The following is a 21,117-nucleotide window of genomic DNA, read 5'->3' on the forward strand; positions in this document are numbered from 1 at the left end:
AAAAATGGTATAAATCTTTAGGCCCGTTAATGATAGGATTGAGAGATGATTTTTAGTCCTAAATTTTTAATGGAATTATAAATATTATGGAGTGAGAGAATGAAAAAAATCAATTATGTCCTTTCTTTTTATCTTCCACCTTCTTTCCTTCTTTGCCGAACATATGATTATTATGATAGCTAAAGGGTGAAATCGTGATTTGTTCTTAATTATCATTTCAATTCCAAAATTAATCCATCCAACTAAACATATTATTATTTATCCATAATCACTCTCTATCATATCAAATTATATTAATAATCATACTTTAATCTATCATTGTTCAATCCCATCATTCAAAGTAAACGTAGCCTTAGAGGATTAAATTTTTTTAAAAATTTGGCTTAATCGTTTACACCACTAGATAGCAATAACCATCAATAATAGTCTCTACAGAGCGGGCCGAGTGCGGGCTGGACGGCCTGTCAGAATATTTATCCTGCCAACCAAACGCATGATAAGGGAGGGATTGAAAAACAATCCTCCCTTATCATGTATACCAAACACAGCCTAGAAGAATAATAATCTCCAGGTCAATTCTGGAGATTGGTTCCAGCCATCGGTTTAGAAAAAATAATTTTCAACACAAAAATCCTAATAATATATTGAAGAAAAAACGACTCGTGAAGTGACGTCATGAGTTTCACATTCACTAAAAAATTGACAAAATGTTTTTTAACACAGACAACGTACAGAATTAGCCAGGCCAAATAGACTTCTTGTTTAAACTCTTCCTCCATGCATACTAGCTGCAGCTGCAGCAATGGAAACTTTACAAAAAAGGCTGACTTTGGTACTCCTTTTCATTCTTCCGACAACTTTTGGTGCGACTAGTACCATAACAACTGGTCAAATGATTAGAGATGGTGAGACCTTGGTCTCGTCTGATGGAGTATTCGAACTGGGATTTTTCAAAACGGGGAAGTTAACAAATCAATACGTGGGTCTTTGGTACAAGAATATCAAAGTTAGGAGAGTTGTTTGGGTTGCAAACAGAGAAGCACCATTAACAGGGGAAGGAGGTGTGTTAAAGGTCATCGAACCTGGACTCTTGGTGCTACTCAATGACACCAATGGAACAGCAGTGTGGTCTTCAAAACCGTCAAGGTCCGTACAAAACCCAGTCGCGCAGTTGCTGGACTCTGGAAATTTAGTCGTAAGAGATGCCAATGATGACAGGCCAGAGAATTTCCTCTGGCAGAGTTTTGATCATCCAACTGATACACGGTTACCTGGACTAAAGACGGGATGGAACTATGTAACAGGTATTGAAACTTTCTTGACGTCATGGAAGAGCAGTGATGACCCTGCTCTTGGAGATTTTAGTACTCACTTAGATCCAACAGGAAGCCCACAAATACTACTCAAAAAAGCTACAGATGTACAGTCCAGAATTGGTCCTTGGAATGGATTTGGCTTCAGCGGGGGACCGGATGGAACAGGAGATGCAACATACAGGATTAAATTTGTAATGAATGAGAGGGAGGTATACGCTGTGCATGAAATTATTGATCAATCAGTTATTACGATCGGTGTAATCGATGAGAGTGGTTATCAACAACGTTGGACTTGGGTTGATGGAGCTCAAAATTGGGTGAAGTTCGCCAGCTTACCAGTAGATACTTGTGATCAATACAAGTTATGTGGTGCATATGGTACGTGTGACACCTACAGTCCATTTTGTAGATGCCTGGACAGATTTGTGCCCAAAGACCAAGAAGGGTGGGCTAGAGCAGATAGGTCGAATGGATGCATTCGGAAGAATAACTTGAGTTGTCAAGGAGATGTATTCTTGAAATATCCTGACATTAAATTGCCGGACGCAAGAAATTCACGTTACATCGAGATTTTGGCACTTGAAGACTGCAAAGCAGAATGTTTAAAGGACTGCTCATGTATGGCATACACACAGTTAGATCGAAGCAAAGGCACTGGATGCCTTCTTTGGTTTGGAGACTTGATTGACATGAAAGAGCAACCTCGCGATGGAGATGATATTTACATCAGAATGTCTTCTTCAGAGGCAGGTAAGAATCATAAACAAAAACATTGTGATCCAGAAATATCTCAATGCTGTTGTGAATGAATTACATTTGCCATTTAAGCTTTTGTTTTTGTCTAAAGTACCTCTAACAAAAATAATCTTCTGATAACAAAAGGACGAGATATTATTTCCCCAAATGTTGGATTTGCTATAGATATTAACAAAAAAATTGAGTGGCAACGTTTTATAATGAAGTAATACCTTTCTAACTGGACAGAAAATGTTGCTGAAACTGAAGGAAAGAAGAAACATATAACCGTTGCAGTGAGTTTGACATCAGTGATGGTTGTAATCCTTATTGTCCTGGGCCTCTTTCTATATATTCGGAAGCGGTTGAGTTATCAAAACCTTAGAACGATGGGTAAGAAAAGAGTTTATGCTCAAGAAATATAATGATTAGGAAGCAAAGAAAAATATTCGGATATTGGGGATTTGAAATAACGAGCATGATTATCTAACTTCCATTTTAAATTTGCAGGCAAACATTTTGGAAGTCATGAGCAGAACTCGGAGCTGCCATTAGTTGATTTATCAACCATTTTGGAAGCTACAGATCACTTTTCAATTAACAACAAGCTTGGGGAGGGTGGATTTGGGCCAGTTTATAAGGTATAATTATTTGCCCACCTCTATATGCAGTTATATGAAACTTACATAAGATGAAGATGACATTTTTATCATTTTAAAATCACTATTGTTTTAATCATCCCAAGGGGGAAAAATATGTGATGAGTAAATCTCACTTGAGAGTTATGCTCTCGAGTGAAATAATGAACCTTTCGCAAAGATGACCAAATCAATGTGTGAATAAAAAAAATCTCAGCTTCTTAAATAGTAAAAATTCTACTGGAAACTTCGTATTTGGAAAAAGAATGGAAGTTGTTGAAGGTTTGATAATTACTTCAAATTTAGTAATGCTGTATTTGCATTGATGGATTTGCAGCTAAGGATTTCGAATAAATAAAAGTAAATAAATTTATTTGTTAGGATGAATCTCATCTTTTTCTTTTTTTTTTCAAATACTTTCCTCAAATCCAACTACTTCAATCCAAATGTTAGTTAAAAATTACTATCTTAATTCTTACATGAACAAGCTGGTACCTTAGGGCGTGCTGGATGGTGGACAAGAAATTGCAGTGAAACGGTTGTCCAAGGACTCCATGCAAGGACTAGATGAATTCAAAAATGAAATCATCTTCATCGCCAAACTTCAACATCGAAATCTCGTCAGGCTTCTCGGCGGCTGCATCCATGGAGAGGAAAATATGTTGATCTATGAATATATGCCTAATAAAAGCTTGGACTTGATTTTATTTGGTGAGCACTCCAATTTTATATGCTCATATCTAGAATCAGATTGCGTGAGAATTACAGAAATATCTATGACTATAACATGAAACAATGAATTTACTTGTGTATACATTATTCATTTCAATCATGCATATCTGTCAGTAATTATTTACTGTGCATATCAAGTTACAAGTACTCCTAATGCTGGCACAATGAATAACAATATAACATATAAACTTGAGGAAAGATTCATATGATGGGCAAATTGGCAGTTCATATCCGATCCTAAAGCCAGTGGACGTTGGGTTATTGAACTTTTTCATGATATTCAAGCAATCAACAGAAAATACTGACTGTAGAATGTTTTGAACAGACCAAACAAGAAACATGTTACTTGATTGGAAAAAACGGTTCAGTATTATCAACGGCATCGCTAGGGGACTGTTGTATCTCCATCAAGATTCCCAATTGAGAATCATACATCGAGACCTCAAACCTAGCAATGTATTGCTAGATTCAGACATGAACCCTAAGATATCAGACTTTGGTATGGCTAGAAGTTTTCGAGGGAATGAGACCGAAGCTAAGACACGGCGAGTTGTTGGAACATAGTAAGTATCTCCACAACTCCACATCTCACTTTGAAACCAACCATTGTTTCTGACTTTATATTCCGGTTAATTCTTTGTTTTAGTGGTTATATGTCCCCAGAATACGCGATAGATGGCCTGTTCTCCACAAAATCAGATGTATTCAGTTTTGGGGTCCTAGTGCTAGAAATTGTAAGTGGACTGAGAAACAGGGGATTTTCTCACAAGGATGACAATCTCAACCTTCTTGGACATGTAAGGGTTGTAACGTAGATCTATTCATCATTCAAATTTAAGTCTTTAATAACAGCTAAAAACCATTAACATTTAATATTGGGAAAAAATGTATGACCCTTTATTATATTTATACTTCATTTTTTACAGGCATGGACGCTCTATAAAGAAGGGCGGTCGCTGGAACTAGTTGATCCTTGTTTAGCTGAATCATTCTACATCTCTGAAATGCTAAGAATAATCCATGTTGGTCTGTTATGTGTGCAAAAGAGACCAGAAGACAGGCCAAGCATGTTTACTGTAGTTTTTATGTTGAGCAATGAAGTAGTCCTCCCCGAAGCCAAGCAGCCAGGTTTTTTTACTGAAAGACAAGTTACTATTGCTCAGAGTTCAAAAAGCATAAACGCAGCTAATTCAGCAAACCAAGTCACCATTACAATGATAGAGGCAAGGTAGGAGACAAACTTGGATTATTCGAATTTTTCTAACTGTTTTTATATTTTATTAAAGGAGAATCATTTGTTTATTTGTTTATTTAATTATTTATTATTATTATTTAATAAAAAAGTGTACATATGTTTGATAATACGAATATTATTTTTTACGAGGACAAAACATGTGTTTTTTTTTAAAGAAGAAAAATATAGTTTTCTCTATTGAAATGATTGGAAAACAAATTAGTGGCTTGTATTTTATCTTCTATGTGTACTCTTTTTATAACTAATAAATATCAATATTTAGTAATCAAAATGACAAAAATCATATCATTAGATATTAGATATGGAGTATATAAGATATGTTTTAGTGAAAATGAATTCATGTTGTCACACCCGACCAAGTATAAAATAGTTCGATAATTTGGAAATTTATGATTTAGTAAAATTATATCAATAATACAAAAATAGATTATCACGTCTATGAACCAATAACCCCCTACCTCACGCCAACAACCAAAAAAATTAAAGAAAAAAGGGGAAAAAAAAAGAAAAATAAAAGAACAGAAGAAGAAAAGAGAAGAAGCATATATAGTATAAAATAGTCTCCAGGTCAATGGCGGGGACTGGCCACAACCATTGCGTTACTAATATACGTTTCAACACAAGAAATTAGAGTACGCGGAAATTATAAATATATATAGTAATATTATAAATTCCGCATAGTCTAAAAGGTGGACCGACCAATCATGATTGCAAGAAACTGAAATTGCTGGTGAGACGAACATTTGATTTGAACACCTTCTCCATGTAAGCTAGCAGCGATGAAAACTTCACAAAAGGGCCAATCTTTGATATTCCTATTCATTTTTCAGACAGCTTTTGGTGCAACTGATATAATAACAACTGATCAAACTTTTAGAGATGGTGACACCTTGGTGTCGTCAGATGGAGTTTTTGAACTGGGATTTTTCAATCTTGGGAATTCAATGAATCGATACGTGGGCATGTGGTACAAAAATATTCCTGATCGGAAAATTGTTTGGCTCGCCAACCAGATCGCTCCGTTGACAAGAGCAGGAGGTCGATTGAAGGTTGTTCAACCAGGACTGTTGGTGCTGCTTGATGACACCAATGACACCGTATGGTCATCAAATAACTTGAGGACCGTGCAAAACCCGATTGCGCAGTTGCTAGACTCTGGAAATCTAGTAGTAAGAGATGCAAACGATGATAGGCCGGATAATTTTCTTTGGCAGAGTTTTGAATATCCCACTAATGTGGCTCTTCCTGGTATGAAGTTTGGTTGGAACTTGGTGACTGGGAAAGAGATTTACTTCCCAGTATGGAAAAGCGATTATGATCCATCTCCTGGAGCGTTGAGCTTCCACTTGGATCCAACAGGATATCCACAGATTATCCTGAAAGAAGGTTCAAAAATACGGTCTAGAATGGGACCTTGGAATGGGATTAGTTTTAGCGGGGGACCTAATGATTTTCAAATTCCTATGTATAGGTTCAGGCTTGTGATGAATCAGAAGGAGGTTCGCTATCTCCAGGAAAGCCTTGACAAATCATTTGTTACTGTCGTTGCGATCAACCCAAGTGGTGTTGCAGAACGTTGGGCGTGGGTTAATAGTACTCAAAGATGGATGATGTACATCAGTTTCCCAGCAGATAATTGTGACACTTACAGGTTATGTGGTGCATATGGTCATTGCAATACCGCAAATTCTCCATTATGTACCTGTATGGATAGGTTTGTACCTAAGCTGATTGGAATAAAGGATGTGTTCGAAGAACAAATTTGAGTTGTCACGGGGACGTATTTCTGAAGTATTCAGGAATCAAGCTTCCAGATGCAAGGCATACTTGGAACAACGCAAATATGACACTATATGAATGCCAAACAGAATGCTTAAAGAATTGCTATTGTATGGCCTACACGCTGTTGGATATACTTAAAGGTAGCGGGTGTCTGATTTGGTACGAAGAATTGGTAGACATAAAAAATATGGTTTCAGATGGACAAGATATTTATGTCAGGATGGCTTCAGCTGAAGCAGGTAATGATTCATGGCATCAATAAATTGTTCGATATTAAGCTAACTATGCTGCAATATTTGGTACCTAAATCATGTGTGTAGTGAAAGTATACTTTTTATTGTATAGATATTGTCGCTGACTCTAAAAGAAAGAAGAGAAAAACAGTACTTGTCGCAAGTTTTGCATCAGCACTGGGGATAGGACTTATAGGATTGAGCCTATGTCTTTATATCCGAACGAGGTCCGTTGATTCAACGATCAGTAGACAAGGTAAGATACTGCAGATCTTTACGCTGAAGAAAAGTAGTCACAAAGAAAAGTGAAGTGAGTTAAATAATCGGGAGATATGAAGAATGACCCTCCACTTTCTATTGCATTTGCAGGAAAATATCATGCCGTTCAAGAGAAAAACTCCGAGATATCATCGTTCGATTTATCTTTTATTGTGAAAGCTACTGGTAACTTTGCAATTGACAACAAGCTCGGGGAAGGTGGCTTTGGGCCAGTTTATAAGGTAAAATTTACCAAACTCTTTACAGTTAGCAGTTAAGTGAACACTAAATTACGACTCATATTTAAATCAGTAAAGTTTTCCATCATCAAAAACAAAATAGAAAAGGCTTTTGATTAAATAAATATCAGCAGACAACATATGACTCGGATTAAAATAATTTGCAGAATGAGGCTTTCATTATGCAAACTGTGTGTTACAAGAGATACGTAACAGAGCGAAACATTACCATGTTTTTGAGTGATAATGAATTTTCTATCAAATGTAATAATAGTAGTACAAAAATTGAAAAAGGTTTGAAGCATGGAAAGGCACACAATTGCATCATATTCAGTAAAGGCCTTTCACATGAATATATAATGAGCTTAGGGCGTGCTGGAAGACGGACAAGAAATTGCTGTCAAACGGTTGTCCAAGGACTCCATGCAAGGACTCGATGAATTCAAGAATGAAATCCTCTTTATTGCCAAACTTCAACATCGAAATCTCGTCAGGCTTATAGGAGGCTGCATCCAAGGAGAGGAAAATATGCTGATCTATGAATATATGCCCAACAAAAGCCTGGACACGATTTTATTTGGTAGGTATCCCAACTATATTCAGTCCAATTGAGAATCAGATTGCATTAGAATTATATATAACCAAAGCCTTGAGCAATTAATACTTGTTGTGACAGTTTCTGCATATAATGGTGCTGTTATTTTGGAAATCGGATAATTCTATTGAAAGTGTAGAGGAATACAAAATATTACATAACTAGAGGCTAGAGCAATGACCCATTTAATGAGTACATCTGGAGATTTATATTAGCGAGCATGTTCGCAATTTTATGATATATTACTGCCAGACTGTAGAAAATGAAATCTAGTTTTGATGTTCCAGCATTCAACAGGAGACCACTAACCGCATGAATATTTTGGACAGACCAAAGGAAAAAACTGCTACTCGATTGGGAAAGGCGCTTCAATGTTATAAATGGAATCGCTAGGGGACTATTGTATTTGCATCAAGATTCCAGGTTGACAATTATCCATCGAGACCTCAAAGCTAGCAATGTATTACTAGATTCTGACATGAACCCGAAGATATCAGACTTTGGTATAGCTAGAAGTTTTGGAGGGAATGAGACTGCAGCTAAGACACGTCGAGTTGTTGGAACATAGTAAGTATCTAAAAATACCCGCATTAGGAATGGCCTTTCATTGCTTGTGACATTGTTTTCTGGCTAATACTCTATTACAGTGGCTACATGTCCCCAGAATATGCAATAGATGGTCTGTTCTCTGTAAAATCAGATGTATTCAGTTTTGGTGTTCTAGCTCTTGAAATCGTGACGGGAACGAGTAACAGAGGATTTACACACACTGATCACAACCTCAACCTTCTTGGGCATGTAATGTTTTTTCTTGGAGCTATTTATTATGAAAAATATAATTAATTTAATTCCTCAGAGGGTATATTTTACAGGCATGGACACTTCATAAAGAAGGGAGGTCATTGGAACTTGTTGATCATTGCCTAGCTGATACATCTAACATTTACGAAATGCTAAGAACGATCCATGTTAGTCTGTTATGCGTTCAACAGAATCCAAAAGATAGACCAAGCATGTCCACTGTGGTAACCATGTTGAACAATGAAAGCTTCTTTCCTTCGCCCAAGCAGCCTGGTTTCTTCACTGAAAGAGAAGTTCTTGCAGTTAAGAGTTCAACTAGAACAAATGCAGCGATTTCAGCAAATGAAGTCACCATTACATTGCTGGAAGCAAGATAGGAGACATTTTGTATAGCATGAATCCTCTTGTCTACCTGTTGGATACCCATGTACATTTACCCATCACCGACTGCAGTTTTACTTGATGAATTCTTCAAACAGCTGCCATAAGGCAAATATGAAACAATGTGCATTGCTTAACGTTATACTTCTGATATTTTGTATCTCCTTGTGTAATCGGCCAATCATGTTCGTTGCAAATAATAGATAGGCTAGTACGTGTCCACCGATGAGCCTGCATTCAAGGCTGTTCTCATATAAAATATGACTTCTTCGCTTATCCCCTACTAGTTTTGTAACCGCTATTGAAGAATTTATCGTGATTATCACAACTTTCTAAGTTCTAACACAAATCTCTGCAATCATATTCACAAACACCTGACAGGTATTGTTCAGTTTCTGCAACAGCCAACAATAGAATAATTATAATACTCCTATGAGCTGAAAATAGAATCTTCAACTAACCTCCAACTATCCATTAGTTCAGGTGTTCAATATACAGCAGCTTTGTGTTTGCTACATTCTACTTGGTTGAAGCTGTGTTTCCATTAACACCTGAATAAACTGATCAGCCAAAAAACAATTTGATGAATTTGTTTTGAGACAATAAATTCATCAATGACCAATTCAAGCACAACCTAAAATTCTCCATAACACTTAGACAATAGCTCAAAGCACATTGTTCGGAACTATGAGTAAAGTTGTAATGGATATCAATACTTATATTTTTGAATCTTGAACAACTGCATTCAAATCGTTTGGTAATATGATATATTACTAATTGTGAATTTCTGTTATGTTTATATATTTATATTTACTGTATAAAGAATGAGTAATTCATGGTGGGTTCTTTTTTTGATTCCATCTTTTATAGTAATTTATGGTGGGTTCAATTCACATGCAAGCATTACTTGTCAAGAGTCAAGAGTCAAGAGTCAAGAGTCAAGAGTCAAGAGTCAAGAGTCAAGAGATACTAATTACTAATTATATTATTATTCATGTGTATCATATACCAAATAACTGTACCATTCGATCTTAGTTTCACTTTCAATCCCGCCTCTTTATTTCTTGGAGCAACAACTCACTCAAAAAGTGCTTTAGGAATAAACAAATTTAAATTATGGTCTTGTAGAGTACCCCTTGTTAATTTTGCTACATTGGGATTCAACCTAACCACGAAATAGTTCCAGTCTAACCGATACCATGGGAAGACCCCATGAAGCGTGCATGTTTGTTGATCAGAATTGAAGCATTCGCTGTACCATAAACTACTATTTTCTTGCGAACTTCCACAGAATCAATTTCGCAAACACCAAAAATGCAAAGCTCGTTCTATCAACAGGAAACAACACAATTTTTAACTAACTGAAAAATTGATGATGATGGAAGTAAACATAGAAGAATTCAGCGTCTAACCTCCAAAAATCGTTAATTGATGAGTTGAACAAAGCCGTGGAGCTGAAAAACATGCTTCTACCTTCGTTCAGGCTTTGCTGCATGTGTTTGACTCGAATCTGAACAAGTGACGTTAAAAAACAAAACAGCATTTTTGTAAACTACTTCAAAGTTCGAATTCTTGAAACTTCCACGTAACATTGTTCAATGACACCCATTATCACAATTCCTAGCGCCCATTTTTGCGCTTCAAGATGTGATCTTTTTATAATGAAATAAAAAATCTTTTTATAATGATTATCGAAATGGGATTTATGATGTTTTTGGTTGCGTATTCGATTCGAATTCCATAAAGTCGAATGATGGAACAGAACAATTACTCATAAGTATACCAAAGGTCCATGGTCTTTAATGTTTGCACGTCAATGAGTCATCAAAAGAAAAAGGTAGCGAGAAACATTGTACACAAAATATTCTCCAGGTCAATGTCGGGGACTGGGTTACTCATACTTTTCAACATATAATATCATAATAAAAAAAAATTACTAACGAAAGAGAAGTGGAAATTATAAAAGGTGGACTGACCATTCATGATCGCAAGAAACTGAAATTGCAGGCCAGATGAAAATTTCATCTGAACACCTCCTCCAGCTCCATGTAAACTAGCAGCCATGAAAACTTTTCAAAAGGGCCAATCTTTGATACTCCTATTCATTTTTCAGACAGCTTTCAGTGCAACTGATGTTATAATACCAACTGATCAGATTTTTAGAGATGGTGACACCTTGGTGTCGTCGGATGGAGTTTTTGAATTGGGATTTTTCAAACCTGGGAATTCAATGAATCGATACGTGGGCATGTGGTACAAAAATATTCCAGATCGGAAAATTGTTTGGGTGGCCAACAGAAACACTCCCTTGACAAGTGCAGGAGGTCTATTGAAGGTTGTTCAACCAGGACTGTTGTTGCTACTCAATGACACCAATGACACCATCTGGTCATCAAATAACTCGAGGCCCGTGCAAAACCCAATCGCACAGTTGCTAGACTCTGGAAATCTAGTCTTGAGAGATGCTAACGATGATAGGCCGGAGAATTTCCTTTGGCAGAGTTTTGATTATCCCACTAATGTGGCTATTCCCGGTATGAAGTTTGGTTGGAACTTAGTAACTGGAACAGAGTTTTACTTCCCAGCATGGAAAAGCGATGATGACCCTTCTCCTGGAGCTTTTGGCCTTCACTTGGATCTAACAGGATATCCACAAATTCTCATGAAAGAAGGTTCAAAAATACGGTCTAGAATGGGACCTTGGAATGGAATTACTTTTAGTGGGGGACCAAATGATTATCAGATTCCTATGTACAGGCTGTGGCTTGTGAAGAATCAGAAAGAGGTTAACTATTTCCAGGAAACCATTGACAAATCATTTGTTAGTATAGTTGCAATTAACCCAGGTGGTGTTGCAGCACGCTGGACGTGGGTTAATCGTACTCAAAAATGGATAACGTACATCAGTTTCCCGGCAGATAATTGTGACGCTTACAGGTTATGTGGTGCATATGGTCGTTGCAGTATCGCAGATTCTCCATTATGTACCTGTATGGACAGGTTTGTGCCAAAAGATCCAGAAGGTTGGGCTAAAGCTGATTGGAGTAATGGATGTGTCAGAAGAACAAAATTGAGTTGCCAGGGAGACATATTTCTGAAGTATTTAGGAATCAAACTGCCAGATGCAAGGTATACTTGGAACAACGCAAACATGACACTAGAAGAATGCCGAGAAGAATGCTTAAAGAATTGCTCTTGTATGGCCTACACGCTGTTGGATATACTTGAAGGTAACGGGTGTCTGATTTGGTACCAAGAATTGATAGACATCAAGAGTATGGTATCAGATGGACAGAATATTTATGTCAGGATGGCTGCATCTGAAGCAGGTAGCGATTCATGGCATCAAGAAATTGTTCAATATTCACCTAAGTATGCTGCAATTTTTTATCCCTTGATCATGCTTGTAGTGATATTATAATTTTTTATTACATAGAAACTGTTGCTGACCCTGAAATAAAGAAGAGAAAAGCAATACTCGCTGCAGGTTTTGCATCAGGGCTGGGGATAGGTCTTATAGGATTGAGCCTCTCTCTTTATCATTGGAAGAGGTCCATCAGTAGACAAGGTAAGATGCTGCGAAGCTTTTATGGTGAAGAAAAGCAGTAGTCACAAAGAAAAGTAAATTCAGTTTAATAATCAGGATATATGAAGAATGAGTATCCACTTTCCATTGCAGGAAAATATCATGCAATTCAAGAGAAAAACTTGGAACTACCATTGTTCGATTTATCTTTTATTTTGAAAGCTACTGGTAACTTTGCAACTGACAACAAACTTGGGGAAGGTGGCTTTGGGCCAGTTTATAAGGTAAATTTTATTAATCACTTTATATTGTTATGGAAACACTAAGTTATCACGCATTTTTAAATCAGTATAGTTTTCAAACATCAAAAACGAAAAAAAAAAACAGAAAAAGCTTTGATTAAATAAATATCAGTAAACATGCAACAACTCAGATTAAAATAATTTGCACACTGAGGCTTTAATTATGTCAACTGTGTGCACGAGAGATAAGTAATAGCGAAACAATACCTTGTTCTTGTGTGAAAAATGAACTTCTATCAAATATGATGGTGCTTATTCATCTCTGGTAAATAAACTTCCTAGATATGATAAAAACTGCACAAAAGTAATAAGAGCAGTTCAAAAATTGAAAAGCTTTGAAGCATGGAAAGGCACAAGATTGCTTCATATTCAGTAAAGGCCTTTTCACATGAATATATTATGAGCTTAGGGAGTGCTGGAAGACGGACAAGAAATTGCAGTCAAACGGCTGTCCAAGGACTCCATGCAAGGACTTGATGAATTCAAGAATGAAATCATCTTTATTGCGAAACTTCAACATCGAAATCTCGTCAGGCTTATAGGAGGCTGCATCCAAGGAGAGGAAAATATGCTAATCTATGAATACATGCCAAACAAAAGCCTGGACAAGATTTTATTTGGTAGGTATTCCAACTATATTCGGTCAGATCGAGAATCAGATTGCATCAGAATTATAGACACACCATAGCCTTGAGCAAGTAATTAACTTGTTGAGAGAGTATCTTTATATTGTGTGTATGTTCATTACTTTAGAAATCAGATAATTCTAGAGCAAGTGTAGAGGAAAACAAAATACTAAATAACTAGAGCGTGTCTGCAGTTTTATTTTTAGCGAGCATGCTTGCAGTTTTATAACATATAACTAACTGGTGGAGTGTAGAAAGCGATGACCAGTATTGATGTTCCACATTCTACAGGATACCACTAACCACATTAACATTTTGGACAGACCAACAGAGAAAAGGGCTACTTGACTGGGAAAAGCGCTTCAATATTTTAAATGGAATTGCTAGGGGACTATTATATTTGCATCAAGATTCCAGGTTGATGATTATCCATCGAGACCTCAAAGCTAGCAATATATTACTAGATTCTGACATGAACCCAAAGATATCAGACTTTGGTATTGCTAGAAGTTTTGGAGGGAATGAGACTGCAGTTAAGACACGCCGAGTTGTTGGAACATAGTAAGTATCTAAAAGTCCCCGTGTTAGTAATGGCCTTTCATTGCTTGTGACACTATTTTCCGTTAATACTCTATTACAGTGGCTACATGTCCCCGGAGTATGCAATAGATGGTCTGTTCTCTGTAAAATCAGATGTATTCAGCTTTGGCGTCCTAGCTCTTGAAATCGTGACGGGAATGAGTAACAGAGGATTTACCCACACCGATCACAATCTCAACCTTCTCGGCCATGTACTGTTGCTTCTTGGATCTATTATCTATTATTATGAAAAATATAGTAAATAAATTAAGTCTTCGTACACTAAATTTTACAGGCTTGGACACTTTATAAAGAAGGGAGGTCACTGGAACTAGTTGATCCTTGCCTAGCTGAGCCATCTAACATCTATGAAATGCTAAGAACGATACATGTGAGTCTGCTATGTGTGCAACAAAATGCAAAAGATAGGCCAAGCATGTCCACTGTGGTAGCCATGTTGAGTAACGAAGGCTTATTTCCTTCACCCAAGCAGCCTGGTTTCTTCACCGAAAGAGAAGTTCTTGCAACCAAGAGTTCAACTAGATCGAATGCAGTGATTTCAGCAAATGAAGTCACCATTACATTGCTGGAAGCAAGATAGGAAACAATTTGTATAGCACGAATCCTCTTATCTAGATATTGATACCCGTGTACATTTATCCTTCACTGTTCATTACCACAAACACTTTAACTTTGCCTGATGAATTCCCCAACATGCTTCCTGAAGGTAATTAATATGAAACGATCTATGTTGCTTACCGTTATATATACTTGTGATATATTGGGTCCCCTTCTGGTTTACTTAGTTTTATATTATTCTACAAATCCTGTTCATTGTAAACCGTAGATGGGCCAGTACATGTCCTCTCAGCCTGCACTCATGGCTATTCCCAGGGAGAGGGGAAAAAAAAAAGACTTTTCGGTTTATTCCCCTGCTAGTTTTTGAACTGCTGGAAAGGTGTTTCCCATGAAGTGGGGAATATTTGTGAACCCAACAGTATTTAGATCATATCTTTAGAACATAAATCTCTGCAGTCAGATTCACAAACACCTGACAGGCATTGTTCAGTTTCCCCAACAGCCAAAAATAGAATAATTAAGCTAAAAGTAGAATCTTTACTAACCTCCATACATCCATTAGTTAGTTCAGGTGTTGAATATAAATACGGCAGCTTTGTGTATGTTACATTCTCTTTGGCTTCAAGCCGTGTTTCCATGGAATCAACTCATCAGCCAAAAGACAACCAGGAGTTCAAAAACTTTGGTCAAATTCTATTGGGGGAAATATTAAGTAATTAACCTCCATTTGAGTATCACTTAAAAAAATAACCTCCTGTTTTTTTATTATTTATTTTAACTGTTTTATCCTTTTTTTAAACACTAGTAAACATCACGCGTGCTGACACTTTATTTTTATAATATATATTTATTATTTTTTATTCATAATAAAAATCATATAAAATTAAATTATTAATTATGAAAACAACTCAAATAATATAATGATCAATTTTTTTTCACTTTGTGCATTTTAATGGTGAATTTATATTTCAGTCATGTAAATTGAATATTTTTCATTTTTAGTCATGTCACGATGCATTTTCATTTTAGTTATGTCACTCGTATATTATTTTATTTTGATAATTTAACTCAATTGTTTTTTTTTTATTATTTTCGGTTTTGTTACCATAATCTATTATGTTTTTTGATCATAAAAAAGATCAAAAATTAAAATAAATACAAGTTAAATGGTCAAAATAAAAACAATATATAAGTTAATTAAATGACAAAAATGAAAATATATCGTAATATGATTAAAAATAAAAAACATTCAAGTGATAATATTCATCCGTCCCAATTATATAGATCATGTTTGTTTATTTTTTTTGTCTCAAATTTATAGGCATATATATATATATATATATATATATATCATTTTAGTAATATTTTTTACACTCTACCCCTATTAACTATATTTGAAACTTGTGTATTAATTTTTTGAATACATTCAAATGTATAAATTAATGGAAAGTTTACAAAAACATCAAATTTATTAATTTAAATTTTTTTACCATAATAATCAAACACACACACACATATATATATTTACCATTATTAATTAAAATTTTATAGGCATTATTAAAAAATTTCTGCTTCTTAAATATATAAAAATATCAATGGTTTAATTTATAATCTAAAATTTTTGTAAATATATATTTTTAATTATAATTTTTTATATTAATGTCGTAATATTTAGCTTTTAGTTTTGTTCTTTTCAAGATTTATTTATATTTGATTAACTATAACTCAATTAAAATCATAAACTAAAATTTATCTTTTACTTTAACATTGATAAGAAATCAAAACATATGATATAATTATAATAATTATTATTTAAATAAAATAATATATGAAATTACTCTTCGTAATTAACAAATAACATAATAACTAAAATTGTTAAGTTGCTAATTTTTTTTGGCATGCTAATTCATTACTTTATGATCTTTTATGTGAAATTTTCAAAATTTTTATTATATATAATCCTTTTTTAATTATTTATTAAATTATAATATGATCCATTTAAGATAGAAATACAACAATATTTAAAATAAAACTTCATAATTTTTTTAAAAATACTTAAATACTATGATTATCTCCTCATCATTTTCTATAAAAATTAGTCTAAGTTTTAAATACTTAAAAAAATTAATATATTAACTATTAATTTATTGAATACTCCATTTATTTGCACTAAAACTTTAAAAATTATATATAATTAAAATTTCATAATAAATGTTATATTTTTTTAATAGTTAAAAATAATTTTAAAAATAATTATCAATAAATTCAATATATTAATAATATGATATCTATGATAATAAAAAAACCTTCATCTACAAAACCTTTTGATGACAAATTAATGATATATTAACAAATAACACTAAACTCAATATTGTTGTTATTATTATTCTTATTATTATTATCATCATCGTCGTCATCATCTGTGTAAAATAAATAAATGTTTTTCATGATAAAATAATGAATTAATAACAAAAATACTAAGGTATTATTTGATAGAGCTTCTAGAAAGTACTTCTCAGCTTTTCGTTAACAAAAATTCATAAAATTTCAAATTTTTGTTAACGGAAAAGTTGAGAAGTACTTCTGAGAAGTTCTCCCAAACACAACCGAAATCCACTCTTCTTCTTCTTCTTCTTCTTCTTATTATTATTATTATTATTATTATTATTATTATTATTATTATTTTATATTAGTATTTTATATTTTATATTTTATATTAATTAATAGTTTATATCATCATCTAATCATCTTAAATAAATTTATTTTTAAATATTATTATATATATAAAGATAATTTCACTAAGTATTTTTTCATATTAATTAATACTTTAATTCTCATCCAAAATTTATCATATTTAATTAGCATTTTGTTTTCTTCTCTTTCACCAACTAAAAACTAAACATATCAAGTATGATGAAAGATAATTTATAACAATTTTTAATTATAATTTTCTCATTAATTATTTAACAAAATTGTTTTTTATTCAAAAATAAAAAATATAAAAATTCAAAATAAATTAATATCCTTACCAAAATATTTTTAATGAATAATAAGGATGTTAATTATATCGTAAAAAATTAGTTTAGTATGCTTACTAATTTACATATATCAAAGTATTATAATTTACTATGTTTATTAATATTTTATTTTTGTATCAATTCATATATAGTGTTTTTTTGTCAAATTAATCACCCAAACGCATGATATTTTATTTATATTAGAGTGTATATTTCGTAAAGAATTGTTAATAATCATTGATTTGTAAGGTATATGATAATAAATTTACATAACCAATGTTTATCTTTAAAGTGATACAACCATTTTTTTTATAATCAAACAAACTATTATCATAATCTCGAACCAAATAGCATAATAATAGAGTTACTAAAAACATAGATATTTAAATAAATCATTTTAACAAATAATTGAAATAAATCTAGGATATTTGAATTTTTGTCTATTTACTTTAAATATTTGAATTTTTGAAAACATCATATAACTTTTATTATAATAATTTATTTATTTTTGACGACATTTTATTAATATACTATTTGAATTGACTTTATAATGGATCTTTTAAATAAATCATCATAATAAATAATTGAAACCAATCTTGGTTTTTTAAATTTTTGTCTATTTACTTGAAATATTTTATGAAAATCTGTCAAAATGAAATATATAGTACTATAAGCATTTATTATATTGGAATTTTGAATTTTTTAATTTTTAGTTACTTTAAATAATTCTTGATAATTTGTCAAAATTTTATATAATTTTACTATATGTATTTTTTTTATTTTGCAAGAATTTTTAATATATTATTTATCGATAACAATAATCTATTATCTCTACATTTTTTTTTCTATTTACTTTAAATATTTGAAAGTTTTGAAAACATCATATAATTTTTATTATAATAATTTATTTATTTTTGAAGACTTTTTATTAATATACTATTTTAATGTCATTAAAATAAATCATTGAAATAAATCATCATAATAAATAATTGAAACAAATCTTAGATTTTTGAATTTTTTTCTATTTAATTTAAATATTTATGAGAATTAGTCAAAATGCAATATATTTTTATTATAAACATTTATTATTATGGAATTTTGAATTTCTTTCTATTTAATTACTTTTAAAAAAATTTAAAATTTCAATGACAATAATCTATTCCTTTCACAAATAATATTAATATATTATTAAAAAATTTATATTAGAATATTACAAATATATGGACAAAAGGAAAAGAAAAGATATAAATTATATGTATGACAAATATTTAACATAATTAATAATATGATAGAACTAAAGTAAAAGTTATAGAATTAAATAGAGACCATTAAAATAGAAGTTATAAAGAAAAAATTTTGTGTGTTGCATTTTACATCTTTGTTTATTTTTCAAAAAATTTAATATATATACTATTTTTTCGATGACAATAATATATTCCTTGCTTAAAAATATTAATATATTATTAAAAATATTTATATTATAATATTACAAATACATTACGAAAGAGAAAAAAACATATAAATTATATGTATGATAAATATTTGACACAATTAATAATATGATAAAACTAAAGTAGGAGTTATAGAATTAATAAAGGCTGTTGGGATCGGTTCAGAGGGTAGAGGGGGGGTGAATACACTCTGAAACTTATTTTCTTTCTTTTCAAAATGATCAAGTGAAGTTTAGTTCACTTAATCTGTTTTCTCAACTTCTAAAACGGTTTGAACAACTTAAATAGTGCGGAAATAGTTCAGAGGTTTTAGTGATGCAAAGGCAAGTTATAACACGATGTATGAGCAATATATAAGATAAATATGCAGTAAAGACTAAGGCACGATTTATGGAAGTTCGAAGGCCTAATCCTTCTACGTCTCCCCTTCTTCCACTTAGGAAGGAATTCACTAGAAGACTTTGGTTATTACAACGTCTTGCAATACACCCACTTCAGACTTAGGACTTATCCAATGCCTAATCCGAAACTCCTAGATTTACACAGATAAGATTCTCAGTTCTTATCAGACTGGTGGAAGCTTTCAGAGTAGCTTCAAGTCTCTTCAATAATGAATACAGTTCAGTTGAGCTTCTCAAACTGCAGAGCGGTCGAGAGGCTTGGAAACCCTAGGATGATCCTTGAAGATCAGATATATAAACTGTAGGCGAGGGTTTATTTGAGCAGCAAGTGAATGATCTTGTAAGTGTGCTCAAGTATTGCTTCAGTATATCAGATGAGGACTTCTGATAGTATTCAAGTGATTGAGTTGATTGAGATTTTTCGTGTTGCTTGTCTTCTTCTTGTCACTTCTTGAGCAATCTTCCCTTTATATAGGTCAATCAACAACGTCTTTATTTTGAACGTTCTGATGCTGCATTGAATGCACATTTAATGCTTCATAAATGCATTGATGAATCTGCATGAAGATCGTATACTTCTTTAAATGCAGACAACTTCCAGGGTCCAAAACTGGTATAAACGGTCGAATGCTTTATCTGTAGCCATTCTGCGTTTTTGCCATTTTAGTGCAACCTATTGTCTCGATGCAAGAGTCAACAGATCTTCTGATACGCCGGTTCTGCTTTTGATAAAAGATCTTGCAATGAACGTCTTGTCACAAGTATTTGTCTTGAGATATCTTGATAAGCAGTTGGCATTCTTCCGGTAGATAGATTTATCCTCTGCTGGTTTGAATAACCAGTCGATAGGCTTGTGACTGCAACCGGTCGAGAGACAAAGGCGGTTGACAAGCTTCCGGTAGGAGTTGTAGTAGATTCCTGAAATACAAAAGATTGGCAGCACATTCCTATACAATGAGTTGTTGTTTGTTATCACCAAAATGTCGGATTCAACAATTTCCCCCTTTTTGGTGATGACAAAACTTAAGTGCTCCGAAAAAAATATGAAAGCATTAAAATGAACTTCATTGAGAGAATGAATTTCATTAATTACAATAAGCATTCTTATTACACCTACTGAAGAAAAAACAAAATGAGATACAGCTGCGATAAGTAAAGAAGAGACAAGTTGTTCATCTTTTGAACCAACTGGCTCCTCCTGACCTATCGCCTTCTCTTCTTCTTCTGTCGGCTTCTTCCTTTCTTCTGGATTCTTCTTCACGTCTTCTTGCCTCTGCTGCTCTTCGTTGCTCTTCTTCCCCCTTTTTGGCATCACCTTGGTTGAGTCGAAGGATGATCTCAGTGAGTTGAGTGCCAAGGCAGGCTTGCATAGTATCAATTTTTGCATCTATTTGAGCAATTAGAGTAGCTTGCATAGTGTCCATCCGATCATTCAACTGCCTATGAAGGCGGTTTTCGGATCTGACAACTTGTTCGGAGACGGTAGAGAGCGTTTTGATTTGAGTGCGATGATGGGCAGTGATCTCTTTGGACAGATGAGCAAGGTCGCTAGACACGGTCTCAAAATGCCGAATCATCGTCGTGCGTGAATTGTCAACCCATGAGGATGTGTTTGTGATGGCTTGTGAAAAGGATCGAACTGTTTGCATGAGCTCATGAAGCCTATTTATC

General features: G+C 33.3%; 1 protein-coding gene, 1 long non-coding RNA gene and 1 pseudogene across 3 annotated transcripts; 2 read left to right on the plus strand and 1 right to left on the minus strand.

Annotated features, from left to right (window-relative positions):
- The first annotated feature begins 729 nt into the window (after positions 1-729).
- Positions 730-8,961, plus strand: LOC140863489 (G-type lectin S-receptor-like serine/threonine-protein kinase At4g27290; annotated as a pseudogene).
- Positions 8,962-9,069: 108 nt separating this feature from the next.
- Positions 9,070-10,513, minus strand: LOC140863491 (uncharacterized). 2 transcript variants are annotated; one of them, XR_012143945.1, is made up of 3 exons: positions 10,378-10,513; positions 9,427-9,525; positions 9,070-9,208 (listed from the first exon to the last, which is right to left on the minus strand). It is a non-coding gene; the product is annotated as an uncharacterized lncRNA (long non-coding RNA). The 2 variants fall into 2 exon arrangements; XR_012143944.1 differs by lacking the exon at positions 9,070-9,208 and adding an exon at positions 9,233-9,360.
- Positions 10,514-10,894: 381 nt separating this feature from the next.
- Positions 10,895-14,799, plus strand: LOC140863490 (G-type lectin S-receptor-like serine/threonine-protein kinase At4g27290). Its single transcript, XM_073266951.1, has 7 exons — positions 10,895-12,294; positions 12,402-12,533; positions 12,645-12,775; positions 13,203-13,413; positions 13,743-13,980; positions 14,060-14,210; positions 14,294-14,799. Exons 1-7 carry the CDS (start codon positions 11,028-11,030, stop codon positions 14,597-14,599), a joined length of 2,436 nt encoding a protein of 811 aa, XP_073123052.1. The 5' UTR covers positions 10,895-11,027; the 3' UTR covers positions 14,600-14,799.
- The last annotated feature ends 6,318 nt before the right edge of the window (positions 14,800-21,117 follow it).

The sequence above is a fragment of the Henckelia pumila genome, chromosome 4 (genome assembly GCF_033568475.1).
Source record: "Henckelia pumila isolate YLH828 chromosome 4, ASM3356847v2, whole genome shotgun sequence".
In the NCBI taxonomy this organism is placed as follows: Eukaryota; Viridiplantae; Streptophyta; class Magnoliopsida; order Lamiales; family Gesneriaceae; genus Henckelia; species Henckelia pumila.

What these genes read in the sequence shown, in the direction of transcription:
- LOC140863490 (XM_073266951.1), top strand. Translation starts at nt 11,028, where the DNA reads ATGAAAACTTTTCAAAAGGGCCAATCTTTGATACTCCTATTCATTTTT. An exon ending in GCTTTGGGCCAGTTTATAAG is followed by an intron (nt 12,776 to 13,202) that starts GTAAATTTTATT and finishes TTATGAGCTTAG; the next exon opens with GGAGTGCTGGAAGACGGACA. An exon ending in CGCCGAGTTGTTGGAACATA is followed by an intron (nt 13,981 to 14,059) that starts GTAAGTATCTAA and finishes ACTCTATTACAG; the next exon opens with TGGCTACATGTCCCCGGAGT.